At 38.1% G+C, this 18,164-nt stretch overlaps 1 protein-coding gene across 4 annotated transcripts in view; it reads right to left on the bottom strand.

Moving 5' to 3' along the window:
- Nucleotides 1-18,164, bottom strand: part of MEF2A (myocyte enhancer factor 2A) — an 82,208-nt gene that overhangs the window by 40,113 nt on the left and 23,931 nt on the right. For all 4 annotated transcript variants that reach the window (XM_062501575.1, XM_062501578.1, XM_062501576.1 and 1 more), the window contains exons 2-3: nucleotides 7,822-8,019; nucleotides 3,135-3,338 (exon numbers count right to left, since the gene is read on the bottom strand). In XM_062501575.1, the coding sequence (XP_062357559.1) occupies nucleotides 3,135-3,338; nucleotides 7,822-7,875 (258 nt within the window). In that variant the 5' untranslated portion in view covers nucleotides 7,876-8,019. The remainder of the gene's footprint in view (nucleotides 1-3,134; nucleotides 3,339-7,821; nucleotides 8,020-18,164) is intronic.

Genomic DNA, 18,164 nt, shown 5'->3' with positions numbered 1-18,164 from the left:
AAAACCTACCATGGCCAAGTGTAGGTGAAATAAACCCTGGTTTACTGCATCAGTCAAGGAAAATGAAAACATGGAAAAAAGATAAAAAGCTGAGCTGAACAGGCACGAAGAGCCATCTTCAGCCCTTGACTCCCAGGAGAAGTGAGGCTGGGAGAGAGGGAACAACTGTGCAAATGCTGCTTTCTGAGGCCTTCTTGAGGGGCAGAAAGACCCAAAATGCAAGTGATATCTTCTTGTAAACAACCTGCAAAAAAAATCTTAACATCCTGCGCTAAAGAAAACATACAAGTGCCTGTTCATCTCCTTCTTTTCCTTTGCATTTAAAAACAATGAATGCTCAAGGACTCAAACTGTCTTTTATAAATTAAAACACTTTGTTGACCATATGGATACAGAATCCTGATAAAACCTGAAAGTCTTCCCATTTTTCTCTGCAGAAATACTTCTTTCTTCGGGAAAAATAATTACTTGTCAAGAATAATCTGTTACAGAAAAAAGTCCATGAACATTAAAGCATCAAATGCTTTAACACCTACAGCAAGTCCTTTAAATCAGACAGCACTTCAGCGTAACAATCTGCAACTGTGCCATTATGGGTTTGTAAAACCAAATACATGATCCCAGTATTTCAATAATTCAAAGCACACACTGAATAAAAATTTTACTCTTTTCAATATCTCTATATGGTCCACCTATGCTGTGCAAGAGCACTACCTTACACTCCAGTAACCTCATAAAAGAACACATATAGGACAGCAGTAGATCATTCCCATCTACAATAACATGTTCAGTGAAAGACCTAAGTGCATGCATCAAAAAAAATTCTAATATTCATTTAAGATGCCAGTGCTCTCCCTCCCACTATGTTTTCACAAACATTCCAGCAGCAACAGAAGACACCAAGCTCTGGGCGTATGAAAGCAATTCCTATGCCAAAACAGAGCAGGAGACAACTACGAGGGGAAGATGTCTCATCAAATTCACTTAATCATTTACAACATTGCATCTAACCAATACTGGAAATAAGTAGCACCAGATTTGTTTCCTCCCTTACCCACCTTCTGAGCTGTGTGGAATTACCTTTCCATCCAGCCCAGGAAAACCTACCCTCCTGTCAGGCACATCAGGACCACAGTGGGTCCAGAATAGCTCCACGGTGAGCCCATGTCACAATAAATGCCATTTGTCACATTCAAGGAGGTAAGTGAATTACTAAACTATGATCTCCATATCAGCTATAACTCCATAATTCAGTTTAGTATGAATTCGACAGATTTTAGGTGCTTTTCTGCAGTAATTTTCATTTGTTAAAATAGAATTTTAATGTCAATACAATAAAGAGAAGCCATTTTACATGGTTCTTTCAGCCTGCTTCCAAAATGCTGGTGATATTATTAAACATATATCGCACTCCAAGCACCCATCAATCCAGAAAGAAAAAAAAAGAGAATATTTCAAAACCAGGCTAAAGAGCACACACGACTCATCTGAAGAGAGAGGAGGATGCATTCCTAAATTACACCGTACTTGAAAAATGGGAATAAAGTCCTTAATTCCATACTAGCATAAAATATTAAACCCAGAGAAGAAAATGAGAAAGAATCTGCAGATGAGTCCTTGCATGTTCCCCCAGAGCACACCTGCCCTCGGATGCTAAGTGCACTTTTACTGTACTTGTCAGGGGTCAAACACTTGACCCTGGTAAAAAAACCCACCAACAAGAACCCAAAAAAGCAGCCTTGAACTGAATTATTCTGGAAGAGGTCCTTAGCCCTCGTGACATGAAGAAGCACCATTACCATGAGTCACAACACAGAGAGGCTCTGCATGTGGAACAAAACCCAGCTGAACTTGCATCCCTGTCTCAAATTCATGTCTGTCACAATCAAAAGCTCATTCTGCAGGAATTAGATTTTCCCTTCCTCCCCAGTGGCTATCCCTTATTTATGCTAATCCAGTGACTAAGCCTTCAACTCTCCATGGTTTGTATTATCCCTCTCTTTAGAACTCAATGCTGAAGACAGAAGTTGGGGAGGGTTTTTTTCTAATCATAAAAGACAGTTGACAAATTAGCAGAGAATCTTCTCAGAAAGAAATATAAAGCATTTGTCTGTATCTCAGTTTTGTCAATCTGATGTTTTGCTTGCACACTCATGTACAAGATCAGCTAGTACCAACCCTATTCTCTGATCCCCTTGGCAATAGGCTCTTCAGCTATTCAAGGCTAATCATTATTCTGAAATCATTCCTAAAAAGCAAGGCATTTGTTCAGAAGACAACTTCAGAATTTAAATTAAACCCTTAAGTCAGCCACCTGTTTTGGTCTATTTACAGGACTACTGGAGACATGCTCTGAAATGCAGTTACAGTACATCAAGGCTCCAATTGCCAAGAAAATCCTTGAATTCTACTGCACCTAATTTAGAAATTATGTACTGAAAAGAGTTTCTATTTAAGGGCCAAGCATTATAAAAGTAGATGAAACCAATACCTTGGAGTAAACATATTCATATTATTCTATTACTGCAGAAACTGCAGTTGTTCTGCTGCTATTTTAATTGACAGTCACTGGACAACAAATTTACTTAAGTTCATTTATTCCATATAATCTCTTTTTTGGGCTTTTTTTTTTTTTCCCATGGCTGAACCAGGGGCAGCAGAAATGGTGGCTGATTTGATCCATGTTCAAGATATGACTGGTAAAGTGGCTATTACCTCTTTAGAGGAGAAAAAGGGCCAACTATAATTGTCTGTTAGGCTGAGAGCACTCTTCTGACCTTCCTCTCCCACTCAGTCGATTTTTTCTCCCCATTAAAACCTTGAACATTTCTCCCCCTCCTTCCCCATAAAAACAACCATTTTTCACACCTCTATTTCCATTGCCAAATGTGATTGAAATCAAACATGTTTCCCAGAAACTGGCAGGGGGTGGAGGGCAGATGGGAAAACAACATGGCTGTAAAGACAAGTTATTGCCTTAGAGAAACCAGACTTAAAGCAGTAGTTTACATTTTATAACACGGTATTAAATAACTCTAAAACATTTGGTTAAAACATCTTAGAATACTCTACACTGCTCTGTATTTTAATTATTAAGGAGATAAGAAGACTGACAGATCTTTTCAAATTGTTACCTCAACGATATCTGAGTTGGTTCTGCTTTCATGGGGCTCGTTGTATTCTGTGTATTTTAGTAGAACTTTGTCCATGTCAGTGCTGGCATACTGAAAGAGTTTGTTAGAGCTGTTAAAAATGATGAGTGCTATTTCACAGTCACAGAGCACACTCAACTCATAGGCCTTCTTCATTAATCCAAACTTCCTCTTCGTAAAGGTGACCTAGAGAAGAAAGAATAATGATTGATTTATATTTTAAAAAACACATGACAAGGGTTTGAAGGAAAATAATCAAGGAATACACCTGAGCTTACATCGTTTACTCCTACTGTCATATGCAGCTTAACACAAGAACTGCCTATATCTGGTGCCAATTTTAGGGCCCAATGTTCTCTGTTAGACTAAGTTAAACAATTACACGCCCCCAACTCGTCCAGTGGTAAATAACTACCAAGGAGAGTTAAAATTTAGTTAGAGTTTTAGACAGACTAGGATAATGTTGCTTTACTTCCCCTGTTCAATAGACTGACATTCCAATTATCACAGTATTTTCTTCAGTGGTACTTAGAACCTTCACTACAACAAATTCAAAGAAAACACATCAATCAATGGAATCAACTGTTACTATGCACTATGATTTCTAACTATGCAAAGCTAAGAAATATTGCTATTTTGTTGCTATTAAGTAATCTATCAGATTCACTTATAATTTGACTTGTCTTCTGCCACTTGGAAACATCAGGAAACAATTGTTCTGTCCAGTTAGAACTGCTGTGGGGAGACAAATTCATTACAGATCATCACACAGGAGCATCTGCCCATCAGCAAAGGAGGAAAAAAGAGTTAGGAAAATTACCATCAGTTATGATTAAAAAAAGTTTAAAAAATTACTCCTTACACAAGAGAGCAGCTAAGGATATAAAAGTGTCAATGCATCTGACATCCCCCTATTACAGTTCCAAGGATGAGCCTCTCTGTGACAGGTGAGTGATCCACATGCCACGTGTCCCACAGAAAACAGTCAATGGAGGAGCTTTTGCAAGAGAGGAATGAAGTAAGACACAAGAAACAATCAAACCTGTTCTCTGGGTTTCTGTAGTTTAATTACCAAGCTGTACATCAAGTTTTTGGGAAAACAGATGGGAAGCTTCTTCTGTATATACACACCTGAAGGCTTTGTTCTCCTCATTATCTCACACATATTACTTTTTTAATACCATATAATAATACCAAATATATCCTATTCTTCCCACCACGTTAGCAGTCTCAGAGGATACACAGACACAGCTGTCATTCTTCTGACACTTAAAAGGTTATTACCTGAGTATGAGCAGGTATAGAGAGGCACCACTGCTTAGTGTTTGTCAGGAAAAAGGCATCACAAATAAGATGTGTGTGTGCTGTGTCACCTGGAGAAGTCCTCAGACTAAAGACTGAAGGTTTACTGCCACTGAGGAGCAGTAGGATCCTAGACAAGAGCTCTTCACTTCTTTACTGGAATTTTATCTTTCTCATCTCTTGTAAGGCTGCTTCGCTTGTGAGACTCTCAGCTGGCATCAGCTTCTCACTTGGTGCTTGGACAGTGCTTAGCACAAACCCCTCTACCACAGCACTCCAAGCCTCACTTCAATGCACACTGAATATTATAAACTCTGCTTTCATTTCAGAATCCAAAAGCAGTCTTAGTTCTGTAAATTTCTCTTTTTTTTCCCTTCCATTTAGGACCACATCAAACCAAAAAAATGTGTCTCTTTATTGCAGGTAAATAATTTCCCTGGCACTATTTTAATATTGCTTATCAAAAAAATGAGTGAGGAGGAGACAACAAAGACAGCAAGATTGAGCTCCTTTGATATCTAATTTACTGCACTGGATTCTCTTCAGCTTAATGAAGATAAATGTCCTACAGCTCATTCAAGCAGATAAAGCTGCTTAATTAATAATACAATGACAGTCTCATGACAATCACAATCCCCCCGAGGAATGGTCTATATATTCTGTTTTGAGCTCACATACAATCCCATCAGAAATAAGATGCTTCTGACAAAACAGTAGTTTTTCTTCCTACACAAGTTATATGAACTTGCTTTGCAGGCAAAGCTCTATCCTGTTCTAATTATATTTTCAAACAAAAAAAATCTAAACCTCAAACTAAACATCCAACCAGGCATGTCCACGAGTGACCTGATCACCAGCTACACATGCCATAGAAAGACTGACTGGACACAACTTTCTGTTGAAAACAAACCCTGAATGCCCTCCTTAGCTGGGTCAATTAAATAAATCTCAAAGTAAATACCTTATAAATGCCCAGATACATCAGGGCATGCTAATAGGTTAAAATTTTATATCCTGGCTACCAAAACCACAGGACACCAGTGGGCATAAAGGCCATCGATACCTCTACATATAAAAAGTAAGATTCCACTAACAAAAACCATTTAATTTCTCTAGAACTTTTTAAAAACAGGATGTAGCGTGTTTTCATCTGATTTCTCACAGAAAAAGGGTAATGTAAGCCTAAGTCTACTTTTAAGTTAGAGCTTAAATCCTCTTGTTACTAAGTAGCCCAAAAAGCTGTTAGCCAAGAACCTGCCAGAAACAAACCTAGAATTTAATCACCCTGTTTTGCTTCAGTCACAACAATGGTGTAAGTGGTCTAAAATTTTGTATTAATGCACTGATTCTCTTCCTTTCCATTGTTTCAACCTGAACAATGGGATGGGGATTCAAAAGAAAAAAACAATTCCTCCTGGGGAAAAAAAAAAACAAAACAAAACAAAACAAAAAACACCTCACCAACGTCAGGGCAGAAGTATAACCTACTTGTTTTTCAAGCACAACAAAACCAGGGTTGCCCAACCTAATCCAGATTCATTAAAAAAAAAAAAAATAAGGCATAAACTGGATCAATTTCCACCTCTTCCATGTGCTTTAAGTTGTAGAGCAAGATCTGAAAAGAACTGAAGTCATTAATTCATCTACTTTTACTACGTGTACTTAAGACATTTATCTACATCAAACATAAAGTCACTGGGTGATTAAAGCTGTTCAAACACAATACTTGGCTTTCTTCCAAACTCCAATAATACTTTTCTTGCTATATATAGACTTCTCAGAGTTTACATTGCTTTAAAGTGATACAGGGAGAAAAACAATCTTGATTTCACCAACAAAACAATGGGCTCTGAGCTGATGTGTCAGCAACAAGAGAGTCCCATAGAATTCTGACACTACCACAACGTCAAGCTGCTGCTCAGAAGTTGAAAAAGGAAATCAAACAGCAGGAAGGGAACAGAACAAAACAGCACTACACCACTATATAAGTCAATATTTTGCCTGCATCCTGAATTCTGGTCCCCTTGGCCCAGTAATGGAGCAATACTCCAGACAGTTCAGGGAAAAGGAGCAAGAGGTGTAGAAAAAATTCTGCATCAAAACAACTAAGCAAGCAAGGCAGCTATATAGCCTGAAAAAACTTATTTTAAGAGAAAATAAGCAAATGCGGACAGACTCTAGATAGGGAGTCACTAATGTCTCTTCCATACTAGAGCTAAATAATTGGCAGAACCATGACAAAGGGTAAATAAAATGCTGTTTCTTGAAACAACAGGCAATAGACCTATAGGAAATTCTAGACAAAACATGTTGTAAATGCTGCAACGTTTTAAGGACTCAAAGGATAACTGAACAACTTCACTGGTGGGGGGTGGGGAAAACAAACAAAAAGAATCCATTAATGGTTACTAAATATACGGAAACCACATCCAGCTCAGGAAATCCCTGAGCTAAGAATAGTTAAAAGCTGGAAGAGGATTACAGAGTGGTGTAACATGTGCATCTCCAGCCCACACGGATTTGCTCATGACCATCACTGGACAAAAGATGTCCAGTAGCACCTTTGGCCTCAGCCACCAGCACTGTTCTTAAAGATCTTAAGTCATTCCTGCAAAAATTTGCCTTAAAAATGACAGCTTCCAGTAATCCCACTATGTATTTCAGTATCTAATTAAAATGTTATTTTGTATCTCATGCAGCAATTTAGAAATTAAGAGGCAACATTACTGCAAGAGTCATCAACTTTTGATACTTTTCAAGTTCACAGGGCATCTCTCTGTTAGGGCACAAGCAGCCAAACAAGCAGCTTTCCCCAAAACATTCATTTTGAGCCCTCTTCCCTTCTGATTGACAATTTTTAAAGACTATTGTGGCAAATACAAATCAATGCTTTTAAACAGAATGTTAACAGAATTTGCTACTGTATTCAAAGCACTGTAGATACTGCCCACAGCTACCTCAAACTCCTCAAAGTGCTACAGAAAATGTCTTTACTAGATCCTTCCTGAATTTCTCATCCTTTCTCTGTCTCCAGTAGTGAGTGCTCCTAGTAGTTATCAGATGAAATCATGTGTCTGTTTAAACACACCCCTCCACTCTACTGGTAGTACAGTAGGGCACCATTTAAATAGGAACAGCAAGTTTAAATTTTAAGTAGTAAGAGAGTTATTGCTAATAAATAACATTTTTTTCTCCAACAGTCATAAAATCATTGAGGTTTCTTATTCTTATTCTGGCAAGGGCATCTGTGGATATATGAAGACAAAGCTCAGATTTAGAACAGTGAATTAGGATGAATGTATTCAAACTTTCCATTAATTTTTAAGATTACTGATGGACCTGTTCATGCAGACTTCTTGTTTCTCACCTGCCTATTCCGTTCATCCATTATCCTCGTGATCTGTATTTTCTTTCTCCCCATTTTTGCCTCTTCTTTCTTTTGATTAGCAATCCAGAAATAAACTAATCCAAGAAATGTCCCTCTTCAGTGTTCTAACACATGATACAGTTTTCTTTTACTTTGTCTTCAGCTTGAGAAACGGTTCCTACTTCTTCTTATAAGCACCTAAAAAAGAATTTAAAATATTAGTGTACAAATTACTAAAAAGGAAGTATCATTAAAAACCCATAGAAGGCAAAAAACACGTGCATCAGGAAATTTCAGTGAGAAATTAAGTGTTTCCATTAGTGAAGTATTATACTATACACTCTCTTCCAATTAAACTCCAACTGGTTTGCTACATTCTACTTACAAACTACAGACTTAAAATGGACAATAATTTCACACACTTCCAACTCAATGCCTTAAAAATACAATAGTCAAAGGGGTGGTGCTCATCACTCCAAGCTTTAAGCCTTTAGTTATCTGAGGTTTCACACATTTACAAGTTTTGGTAAACTCCATTCAATATTTTAGGAAACCTTATAAAGAAACATTTTATGTTGCTTGTTTCCTCTTGTAAAATTATCACAAAAATAACAAAACAAAGGCATGAGAATATAAAGTTTCTCTTCCTAAGTCAAATTGTATCTCCTTTTGGTAGCCAATTCTTGGGGTTCCATTGGGAAACAAGAGGGAGAAGGAAAGAGGGAATCTCTCTACTTAAAAGGGACCACTGAAAACAGTTTTACAACAAAATTATTCCACGGTTACCAAGACACCAACAAAGACCTGAGATCGACACAGTTCCTCTCCCCACCAATAACCTTGAGTGCCTCATCTGCCAATACCCATTTGCAGCCCAGTACCTGTTCACTGTTATATTGTTCACCAAGATAAATGTGCAGGAAACTTGAAAAGCCAGTGTGCCACCACATTTAAATCTGTACTGAGCTATCTGATATTTAACAAACTTCAAAAGTATTTTCAGTAAAAAAATTGCTAATCCATATTCCAGCCATACTGCTTGACTTGTAGGATAGCATTAGTTGAAGAAAAAACTGGAGAACAATTTAAATGAAATGGCTTCTAGAACAAAAAGGGTATACTAGAATGTATAAACATGAAATAGGTACACCTTATTTATCTTATTACCACCTAATACTCACTCAAAGGGGTAAAACCAGCCCCAATATCAGCCAATAACCTCCTTAACTTCCCAACCCAAAACCTCTTCTGAAGTCAAGCCTTGCATATTTTAATCTGGGTGTCACCATGCCATATCCTCGAGGCCATGTGTAGAAAGTGGTGCAACCACATCACCATCAGACAGTTAATGAGCAGAGACAGCAAGAGGCGATTAGTCACAGGCTACACTTCACAATGCATTCAACTGACGCCCAGGAAACAGACATGATGTTCTTGGGAGAAAAAAACAGAGGTGGAGGAACATCGCAAAATGAAGAGATGTCATTTTCTATTTACCTAACAGCAACAAAGGACTGCTCCAAAAAACAAACAAACAAAAAAAATAACACAAAATCCCCAAGAGTATTTAGAAATACTGTTTCACAAATCCACACTTACACAGTACGATGTCCACTGGTCTAAAGGGTATGCACTAAACACTGCCTATAAAACAAAACATTTGAAAATCTCTGTCGACACTGCACTGGTTTCGTTTGCTTCACGAAAAAGGATTTCTTCCAAGGTTCTGCTAAGAAGGCAATTAACAGCCAGCAAAGACCAGATGAACCAGCCTCTATACAACCAACAGCACACAGGGAATATCTTCCAGGGAACCAACAGTTGGCATATCAATTTATCCCACTTTTGTTTAAAAAAAACTTCTCAGCTCATGAGACGATCACACGTTAAATTTAGTTCTGGAAAAATCTGGTTGTATCCCTTGAACACATCTAATCAAAGGATCTCTAACCAGCTCTTAAAATTTTGTCTTCTCCTTCATGTGTGGCTTAATTTTTTAAACCTACCATGTATTATTGAAACAAGTCACTGAATACAGAATTACCAGGGTCCTTCCTCTGCTTTTAAAATCTCCCCCTCCCCCCCCCCCCCCCCATCAACACTAGTACACAGAAATGGCCACCACACAAGCCTGAAGATCCATCTGGTGCAGCATTTCATTGGTGACTACTAGCAGATATCACTAGGATGGTCAAGGAAGAACACAGGAATAGAATAATAAAAATATAAACCACATATTCCATGGTTTTTGAGTGAGGAACTTCTGGAGTCATTCTGCCTCCTGCAACACATACTCAAAAACAAGTCTATGCAGAGAATAAAATAAGGAACTCTGGAGAAGAGGGAGAGAGGAAGATAAGTAACATGTGAGATTATGCAACATATATACACTAAAGAATACAAAATAAGAGATGCACAAATGCTTTATATGAGCTAATGGAAGACACAGTAGCAGGGAAACACTGTTATCTGCTCTGTGCACTATTACACAAAGAGAAATGGGAAACAGTAATTTCCACCAACATTTTGTTACAGCTTTGAGGTGTCATTTCAGGTCTTTTACAATGCTTATGCTCTTTCAGGCATAAAAGCCTCAAGCTATTTCCCATTTATGACAGTTCACTGTTCCCTCTCATCTCAGGTCTGACTTTCTTCAACCTTCAATGCTTGTATCACTTAGAAATTCCCAATTCCTATTTGCATGTGTGGCCAGCCCAGGTCCAGGCTCTCCTCCCTCTCCCACAGGTTGCCATGGACACCAGAACCTGGCTTGGAATCACATTTTCCAAAGGCAGCCCAGCTCCAGGATGCAGCATCCCTGTCATTATGAAGTCCCACACAAGGTGATTTTCAAAGATCAGAATTGAAACAGAAGTTTGGCTTGAGCTCAGGGCACAAAGGACCTTGACACAGCTGCAAAATCAGACAAAACTGTGCAATAAAAAGGCACTTTTCATGCTCAGAACATCCCAATGGGAAGTTACTGCCAGTGACAAAGGCTTGTTACATTTCTAATAAAAAGAATCGATTTTCCTTTTACTCATCCTTGGTCATGTCACAGGTGTGGTTTTATTTTCTATCCTGACTAGCAACAAAACTATGTATGATAAGATACACGACAGGGTCCAACACAGGGTTCCATCAGAAATGTAACTAGCAAAGTTTTCATTGTGCTAAATCATAGTTGCATTAAAAACATATATTAGGTAGAGTTCTTAATTCACAAAGCCATTTCATCTAGATTATCAACATACTTTTGCCCAAATAAAGGAAAACCTGCTGATATACATATAAAGATGAACCCACATTTACATCTCAGAGTAAATCTGAAACTAACACGAAGTAACCTTGGTGAAGGTAAAGTCCTACTTCCTTAAGTGACAGAATCCAATCACAGCCACCAAAGCTGCTTCACATTACTTGCATGGGCACACACAAGAAAAAATTAAGTTTGTCTTAAAGGACTTCAGGCATCTACTAAAATAATTAGAGTAAGAGGAGAAAAATAAGGCAAAAATCCCACATGCTTCATGATGAGCTTCAAATAGAAAATAATGTCAGCTTGCAATAAAGGCAAGAAAAATTGTATTCGTAGTTGTCTAGGTAATAGTCTCCCTTATTGTTTAAAAGTAAACTATTCAAATTTTCTGGATTTATTCCCTTCCCCAGAACATGTGAAAACAGCACACTAATTACTGACAGACAACAGAACCACATGCAGAAACAGACCCTTGCAACTGCACGTCTTCAGGAGCTCATCTGAGTTTGTTGTTAAGATTGCTTTCATTTTCACAGATTGATGATAGAGATGTAACGTTAAAGCAAGGAAACTGTATTCGACCTATTTAAAAAGATTCTTTCAAGGTTTCAGTGGAAACACGTTATATCTGTGCAAAACTGCACAAGGTCTGGAAGCCTCCTGGCAGAACAGGTTAGGAAAAACTGTGTCAGAATCATACTCCTTCCATTTAATTTCCTTTTATTTCCCTCTGACTCTGTTTTCCTGAAACTTCCATTTCACCACCATGGTTACAGGTTACATCTGACAGTCCCAGTCGCCTCACGGCTCATTTACTGCAATGCACACAAAGGAATGAGTGTCCTGACGTCAGATCATTTGCATGAAAACACAGATCTGCAGAGATGCATCTTACACAAGCCTTGGGTATGGCTTACTAAATAGCAGAGTCATTTTTCCTAAACCAAGATTAATAGGTCTTTTTCTGGTCTTAAAGGAGCCTGTGCAGGTATTTTTGTAGATTTGGCTCCTCAGCACGAAGTGATGAGCACAGACTGATCATGGCTGAACTGCACAGTTGCTGGCTATTCTGATACTTTGCACACTCACATCAACAGAATATAAAAATTCCCATTCACAGCAACAGCGAGATGAGCCCCACCACGTGTTGGTTGTTGAACACCAACAAGGCAGATAACGCAGAATCTCATTTTTCCACAGTACTAAAAACGGACAAATGTCTGTGTGCCCTCTCCCTGTCCCACAGCACCTAGTAGAAGTAGCTAGGGAAAAAAAAGGAGTCAAAGAATGTCTTCACCAAAGTAATTTATCTAAAGGCTGAAGTGCTGTGTGGAGCAAGGTCAAACACGATTCTCTGACTCCATTTCACTGTCCAGAAGTGAGAGAGAAGAACATTTTCTTCTTCAGAACCTCAGAGATGCAAACCATGTAAAGTAAGTAGACAATGCCAAACACCCTTTTTTCTACCTCCTATACTAATTATCCAAAATACGTTCGCTCAGATATGACTGCACTGACACATGTTGAGGTCGATAAGATGTCATCTCTGTGTTCTAGACATTCCACCAGCCCTGCTCCAAAACTCACTGCTAGCACCTGGAAGTTAAATTGGCAAATTAAAATTCCCAGCAAAGGGATTTTACACACCTTTTTGTCTGCACTTAACAGAGACCACACTCAGATCCTTGATGGGGTTTTTGCAGAGGTGTGCAAAAAAAGCAGCTTTCTCCAGCCACATTTCCACTGTCCTGCCACCATCCACTGCTGTAAGCAGTGTCAGATGTAATTGTTAAACAATCACACGCCTCCCCTTCCAAAACAAGGGTACATGCTCTCACTGATCTCTCCCTGCTTGCTGCACCACAATCTTAGGAAATAAATCTTTTTTCCATCCTCAGTTTAGAAGCCATTCTTCTCCATCCAAGCAGAGCCTCACAGTAAATGAGAGTGGCCTCACAGCTTCAAGGTCCTCAGCCACCAAGTGATACACAAGCATTGTTATAAAACAATAATACAACCCTTAGCCAAAATCACTTTTTTTTTTTAAAGTGGGAGAGCGTAAAAAACAGGAAGCCATAAACAATTCTTTATTGATATTCTGTTTTTTTTTTTTTTAATCATAAAATACTTGTTTCTTTCAGCTGGGAAGAACAACGCACATCTTTGGTACAAGACAATTTAAAGAAACTGTACTTTTGTGATTTGTGGAGTTTTGCAACCAAACACAGTCCTCAGCTTCCACACTAACATCAAACCTGTTTTTGAGCTCCGAGTTTGTAAGCAATAGAGCTTTTCAAATTATATTTTGAAGGCATATTAGCAAAGATCATAAAGTATTTTTGAAAAATACTCTTATTGAAGAACTGCACCTTCCAAATGTTACTTAAATCTACTGTTGCTCAAAAATACCCTTTCTGCCATTCTCCTCCATGCACTCAGTCCTGCCTAAGACAAAGTGGAACAACTCCATTTTCTTGCACACAGAACTACAGAAATCTGAACTGTATCAAAAATGAACTGAGATTCAAACACCTGTTTTAAAAACAAGTTTTATTACCCCTAGAATTCTCTTTTTCAAGTTAGATTTTCCTGACCTGATGGACCAGTTTTCCAGAACTACCAGCATCACCTACGACAGCACACGCACTCCCAGACAATGTGACAAACGTGAGAAATGTGACAAATGTGGCCTTGTCCAGGATCAGGGACAGCCAGGAATTCTGCTCTGGTTAGTTACTTTCAATTAAATGGGTTAAGTTTTTAATAATACTCAATACTCTGACTATACACCTTTTCTTGGCCTACTCTTCAGTCCAAAAATCTCTATCATCCTATTCTGAGCATTTATAATTCATATTCCCTAGAACCAAAGCAGCCATTTTCAAGCTATCTGTTTAAGCATATTTACTACATCTTTTCAAGTAACACTAAATTCTATTTTATTATTCCCATGGTATTTTCTAAACTAATTTATCCTTGCATTCTCAAAAATACATTAGAATACAGTCAGAAAGTGAGATCTGGAAACTGTTGAGCTAACAGTGGAGAAAGACCACAGAAAGAGAACTAAACTTTCAATACTGGATTAAAATCCAATTTTAGATACAACCAGAATATAATATATTAAGTAACCACAAGAATTCTGCTGCCAGACTTCTACAAACAGATTAAGAAAATAACTGCATGACTGAATAGCTGTCTGGAAAACATGCTCCAGAGAGTTTCTGAAGAAACTTGCTCCTAATTTATCATTTGGTTTGTAATTTGTTGAAAGAAGCAACTTTTCCATGGTATACAAAAATAGCCACAAACAAAGATGATTCAGGACGCTGTTAACAAAGCAAACCCCAATATTTAAAAGCTGAAGCAAAAAGGACTGATTTCCCAATGAATGAACGAGAGCTTTTACAACAACTATGTCAGTTTGACCACAATTTTAGAATTTCTGATCAGATAAATTCTCCCTTTTTTTTTTCCATTTACAGCTGTTGGAAAATTAATGAACTAGATGCAGAAACCTAAACTTAACTTTGGATATGACTGCTCCATAGCAAGAGACATTGGCAGCTATTTAATTAGTGTAAAACTGATGTTTGACAGCTTTCACAATGACAAGCTCAAAGTGCAACTCAAAGCATTTAAACCCAGCTTTTAACCCCATAGACATCTGTACATTATAAGCCACAGAAGGAAGGTTTCTTTCCTGAAGCAAAATAGACACATTAAATGTTTTTCAAGATCAAAAGCATTTGCCTCACTCTTATCAGGAATTTGTAATGGCTGTGGAACTTAACTACCATGTGGCCAAAAAATGGCACAGGGCCATGCTTGTGTTATTACAACTCCTCTTGGGCTCAAATGAAGAGAGCCACCAGATGAACCTTCCAAAATGCTGATAAGAACACATCTGCCAGAGATGGCTTTAAATTATACACCACTGGACCCACAACAAAAAGCTGCCATAAAACAGCACTCCTTTGAACAGGAGACAAAACCCTGTGAAATGGATTTTTTTATATTCGTCTTGGGATGGGGACCACCAAAACCTTGCTGCTGCTCTCAGCAGGGAAAATAAATTCCTTTCTTTAAAGGCAGCCTAATAATGATTGGGTAAGAGTCAGCTGAACAAGACATCTTCACATTGCAATGGTAATTAACTAAACAACAAACAACTAACAGTGTGATTAATTAAAAGATTAATTCCCATATTTTTCTTCATCGTACAATAAGAGAGAATAAAGTACATATATAGGACTGTTCAGTTTCCTATTAATATATTTACTAACCAGAATGGAACTTTCTAGTTTTGCAACATCTTAACACTTCATTAATCTTCTTCAGGCTCACCGATGCATCTTTAGATAACACTCAACATACCGTTAAGTCATGGCTTTAAGAAAAAATATTATCATTGTGAAATCTCTTTCCAGAAGTCTTCATATTTCATCAGTTACAGCAGTGACACTCAAGCTTTGATAACTGCTACCTTGGCTCATTACTTCTCCCAACTCAATTTAACTTTATCAATAGATCAGAGAATACAGCTAATCTTATTTTGCATAGCAACATGAATCTGGCAAAGGTGTAGCTCATTATCTCTGAGTTCTCACAATGGCTCTGCCCCACTTGTCACATCTCTGTTTATCTCTATGGCAATCAGCAGAGCACACTGAGCACTGCCATGCCCAGACCTACTCACTGTACACAGACACGAGATGTTTTACAGTTCCTGGAACAGAATTCAGCTGCAAAGTCCTAAATTCACCTGGTCAGATTTCTGTGAAATTCTACACAAGAGGCATCACTTTTTTTTTTTTAAATATGTCATCTGTGATAGCTTTCCTCCCTTTGTAGATAATTAAGTTTAAAGGTTTGCCCTGTTTCTTTTTTTTTTTAACATGGTCATGCCAGGCTGAATTCAGTGGGAGGAGGATTTTAAACATAAACAACAATATGTCAAAGTAAACTTAAATTCAGGCTTCTGGGATTTCTATATGGAAATCCTTACCCACACAGAGCAGTGTTCTTCCTTTTGTCTCTGAGAACACGATTTAAGTAGATTATCCTTTCTGAGGAGTACTGAAGCTTTTTGTGTGAGTGCTTTGGAGGGAGAACACTATTTCACAACCATTTAGAATCTCAACCAATAACCCACATGTAAAGAACTGAACATTTATAAACCAAAACTAGATAAAAATATCCATCTATACAAATTCTGACTTAGCATAATCATATCTCACACTAGATTATTTTGCAGAAAAAAATAACCACACAAAAGCAGCATTAGAAAAGCACAAATACAGTGCACTACTGTTACACGGTTCAAAATTGAACAAGGTGCCAACTGAGCTAAATCAAGCACCATCCTGACATAAGATTTGGAATGTATAGAAATGAAGACAGGCAGAAAAAATACTCAGAACACAGTACATACTACAAGGCAATGTTATGAGGTCTATTACTCTTATCCTTCAAATATTCTCTTTAGAATTGTATTCAAATTCTGCAGGCTGCACTTCACTTCCCTTGTAGCAAATGCAAAAGCAGCAATTCTGCAGTCAGGTAAAGCAGTGTCTGTGCTCAGGATATTCAAACTGACTGGTGTATAACTGGCACAGTTTTCCCAAGGCAAGAGTAGAAACTACAGCAGATTTCTCCCTAGGAAAGATGCAAATAAAAGGCATTTGTATCTGTCTGTTACTTTCTTCTACTGGAAAAAACAAACCAGAACATAAATTATGAGGTAATCTTATTTAACACTGTTTCCCTATTGCAGAAAATTGTACCAATTTGGCACTTCAGCAAACTGATATTTTGGATTAGCAGCAAGAGCTCTAAAGCTCTGTGACGTCTGAACACTAACTAGTGAGTAAACTTCTAGTAATTCTTTGTTACTTTTTATGAAGAGGGAAACTGTCCCCCATGCCTGTGAAGTGCAAACAGCTGAGGTAATACAACAAACAGCCACAGGACAGCAACTTCAACACATGTTCCTGAACAAACATCACAGCGATCAAAAACATTTACAGCTGACTTCAGGAATGTAATGGGATGCAAAGGCAGCCACAGCATTCTCTGGTTTTGCTTGCACCTTATCCTACAGAGAGCTTCCTCGAGCTAGGCTTCAAACCTAACAATGCCAGATTTTACTGAAGGTCTCAGCAAGGGACAAATGCGAGTAGATGAGAGAATGGAAAACAGAAGGATTATAAACAAGATTCTTCCTTGCACATTGTGCCCTTGCAAGATGGGTTCTGCCTTCCAAGTTTGGCTTCAGCCACCAGTGGCTTTGTGACGCAGAGCGCTGTACGCTCCCATTCTGTACTTGGGAATCATCTTCCCAAGGTTTGGCTCATCCTCAGTTATCTGCCTCTTCCTGATGTTACAGATCAGCTTTTCTTCATGCTCTGCACAAGCCACAGGCTCCAAGCTTCTTGCACAACTCCCATCTGTGTTGGTTTTTTGTCAGGGTTTTTTTTTACCTGCTGTGACAGGCAGTCTCCACACCATTTCTCTTTCTTACCAACTAACTACATGTTTCCAGTCCTCCTGAGCATTCCATGCGACACACCCCCCCTTTTAAAGGAAATAGGACAGGAAACACAAGAAGAAATACAAAAGAGAACACACATCAGTGATCTATAAGAAGCTTTAAATCACTGAACAATTATTCAGAAAGCTTTCTTGATAATTTATTCGATGTCTGATTAAATGACAGCATGCAGTCATATTGTTGAAGTGCAACAATTATAAACCAGACAGACACGACAACATAATGCTTCAAGCAGGCTGCATGCCTCAGAAAGACACTCAGCAAACCATAAAGACGCCTACGTGTTTCTAACAAAGATTAGTGGCAAGTTTCTTACTCTGTGGCTGCCACAGCCTTTGTTCAAAAATCAAACTCTGCTTTTAAAATTCAGATACACGAACAGTTCAAACTTCTACATTTTTTTTAAAGTTATACTAAGTATATACAACATACTTAGTATTTCTAAGATATTAAAACCATATTTCAAAGGATTATTCCTGTCTCTGCACTGTTTTAAGCAAACAGTCCCATCATATTTAAATAAAATAAACC

This window comes from Cinclus cinclus, chromosome 13 (genome assembly GCF_963662255.1).
Source record: "Cinclus cinclus chromosome 13, bCinCin1.1, whole genome shotgun sequence".
Taxonomy (NCBI): Eukaryota; Metazoa; Chordata; class Aves; order Passeriformes; family Cinclidae; genus Cinclus; species Cinclus cinclus.
Note: the sequence above shows the minus strand (reverse complement) of the source record. Positions and strands in the feature narration are given on the sequence as shown.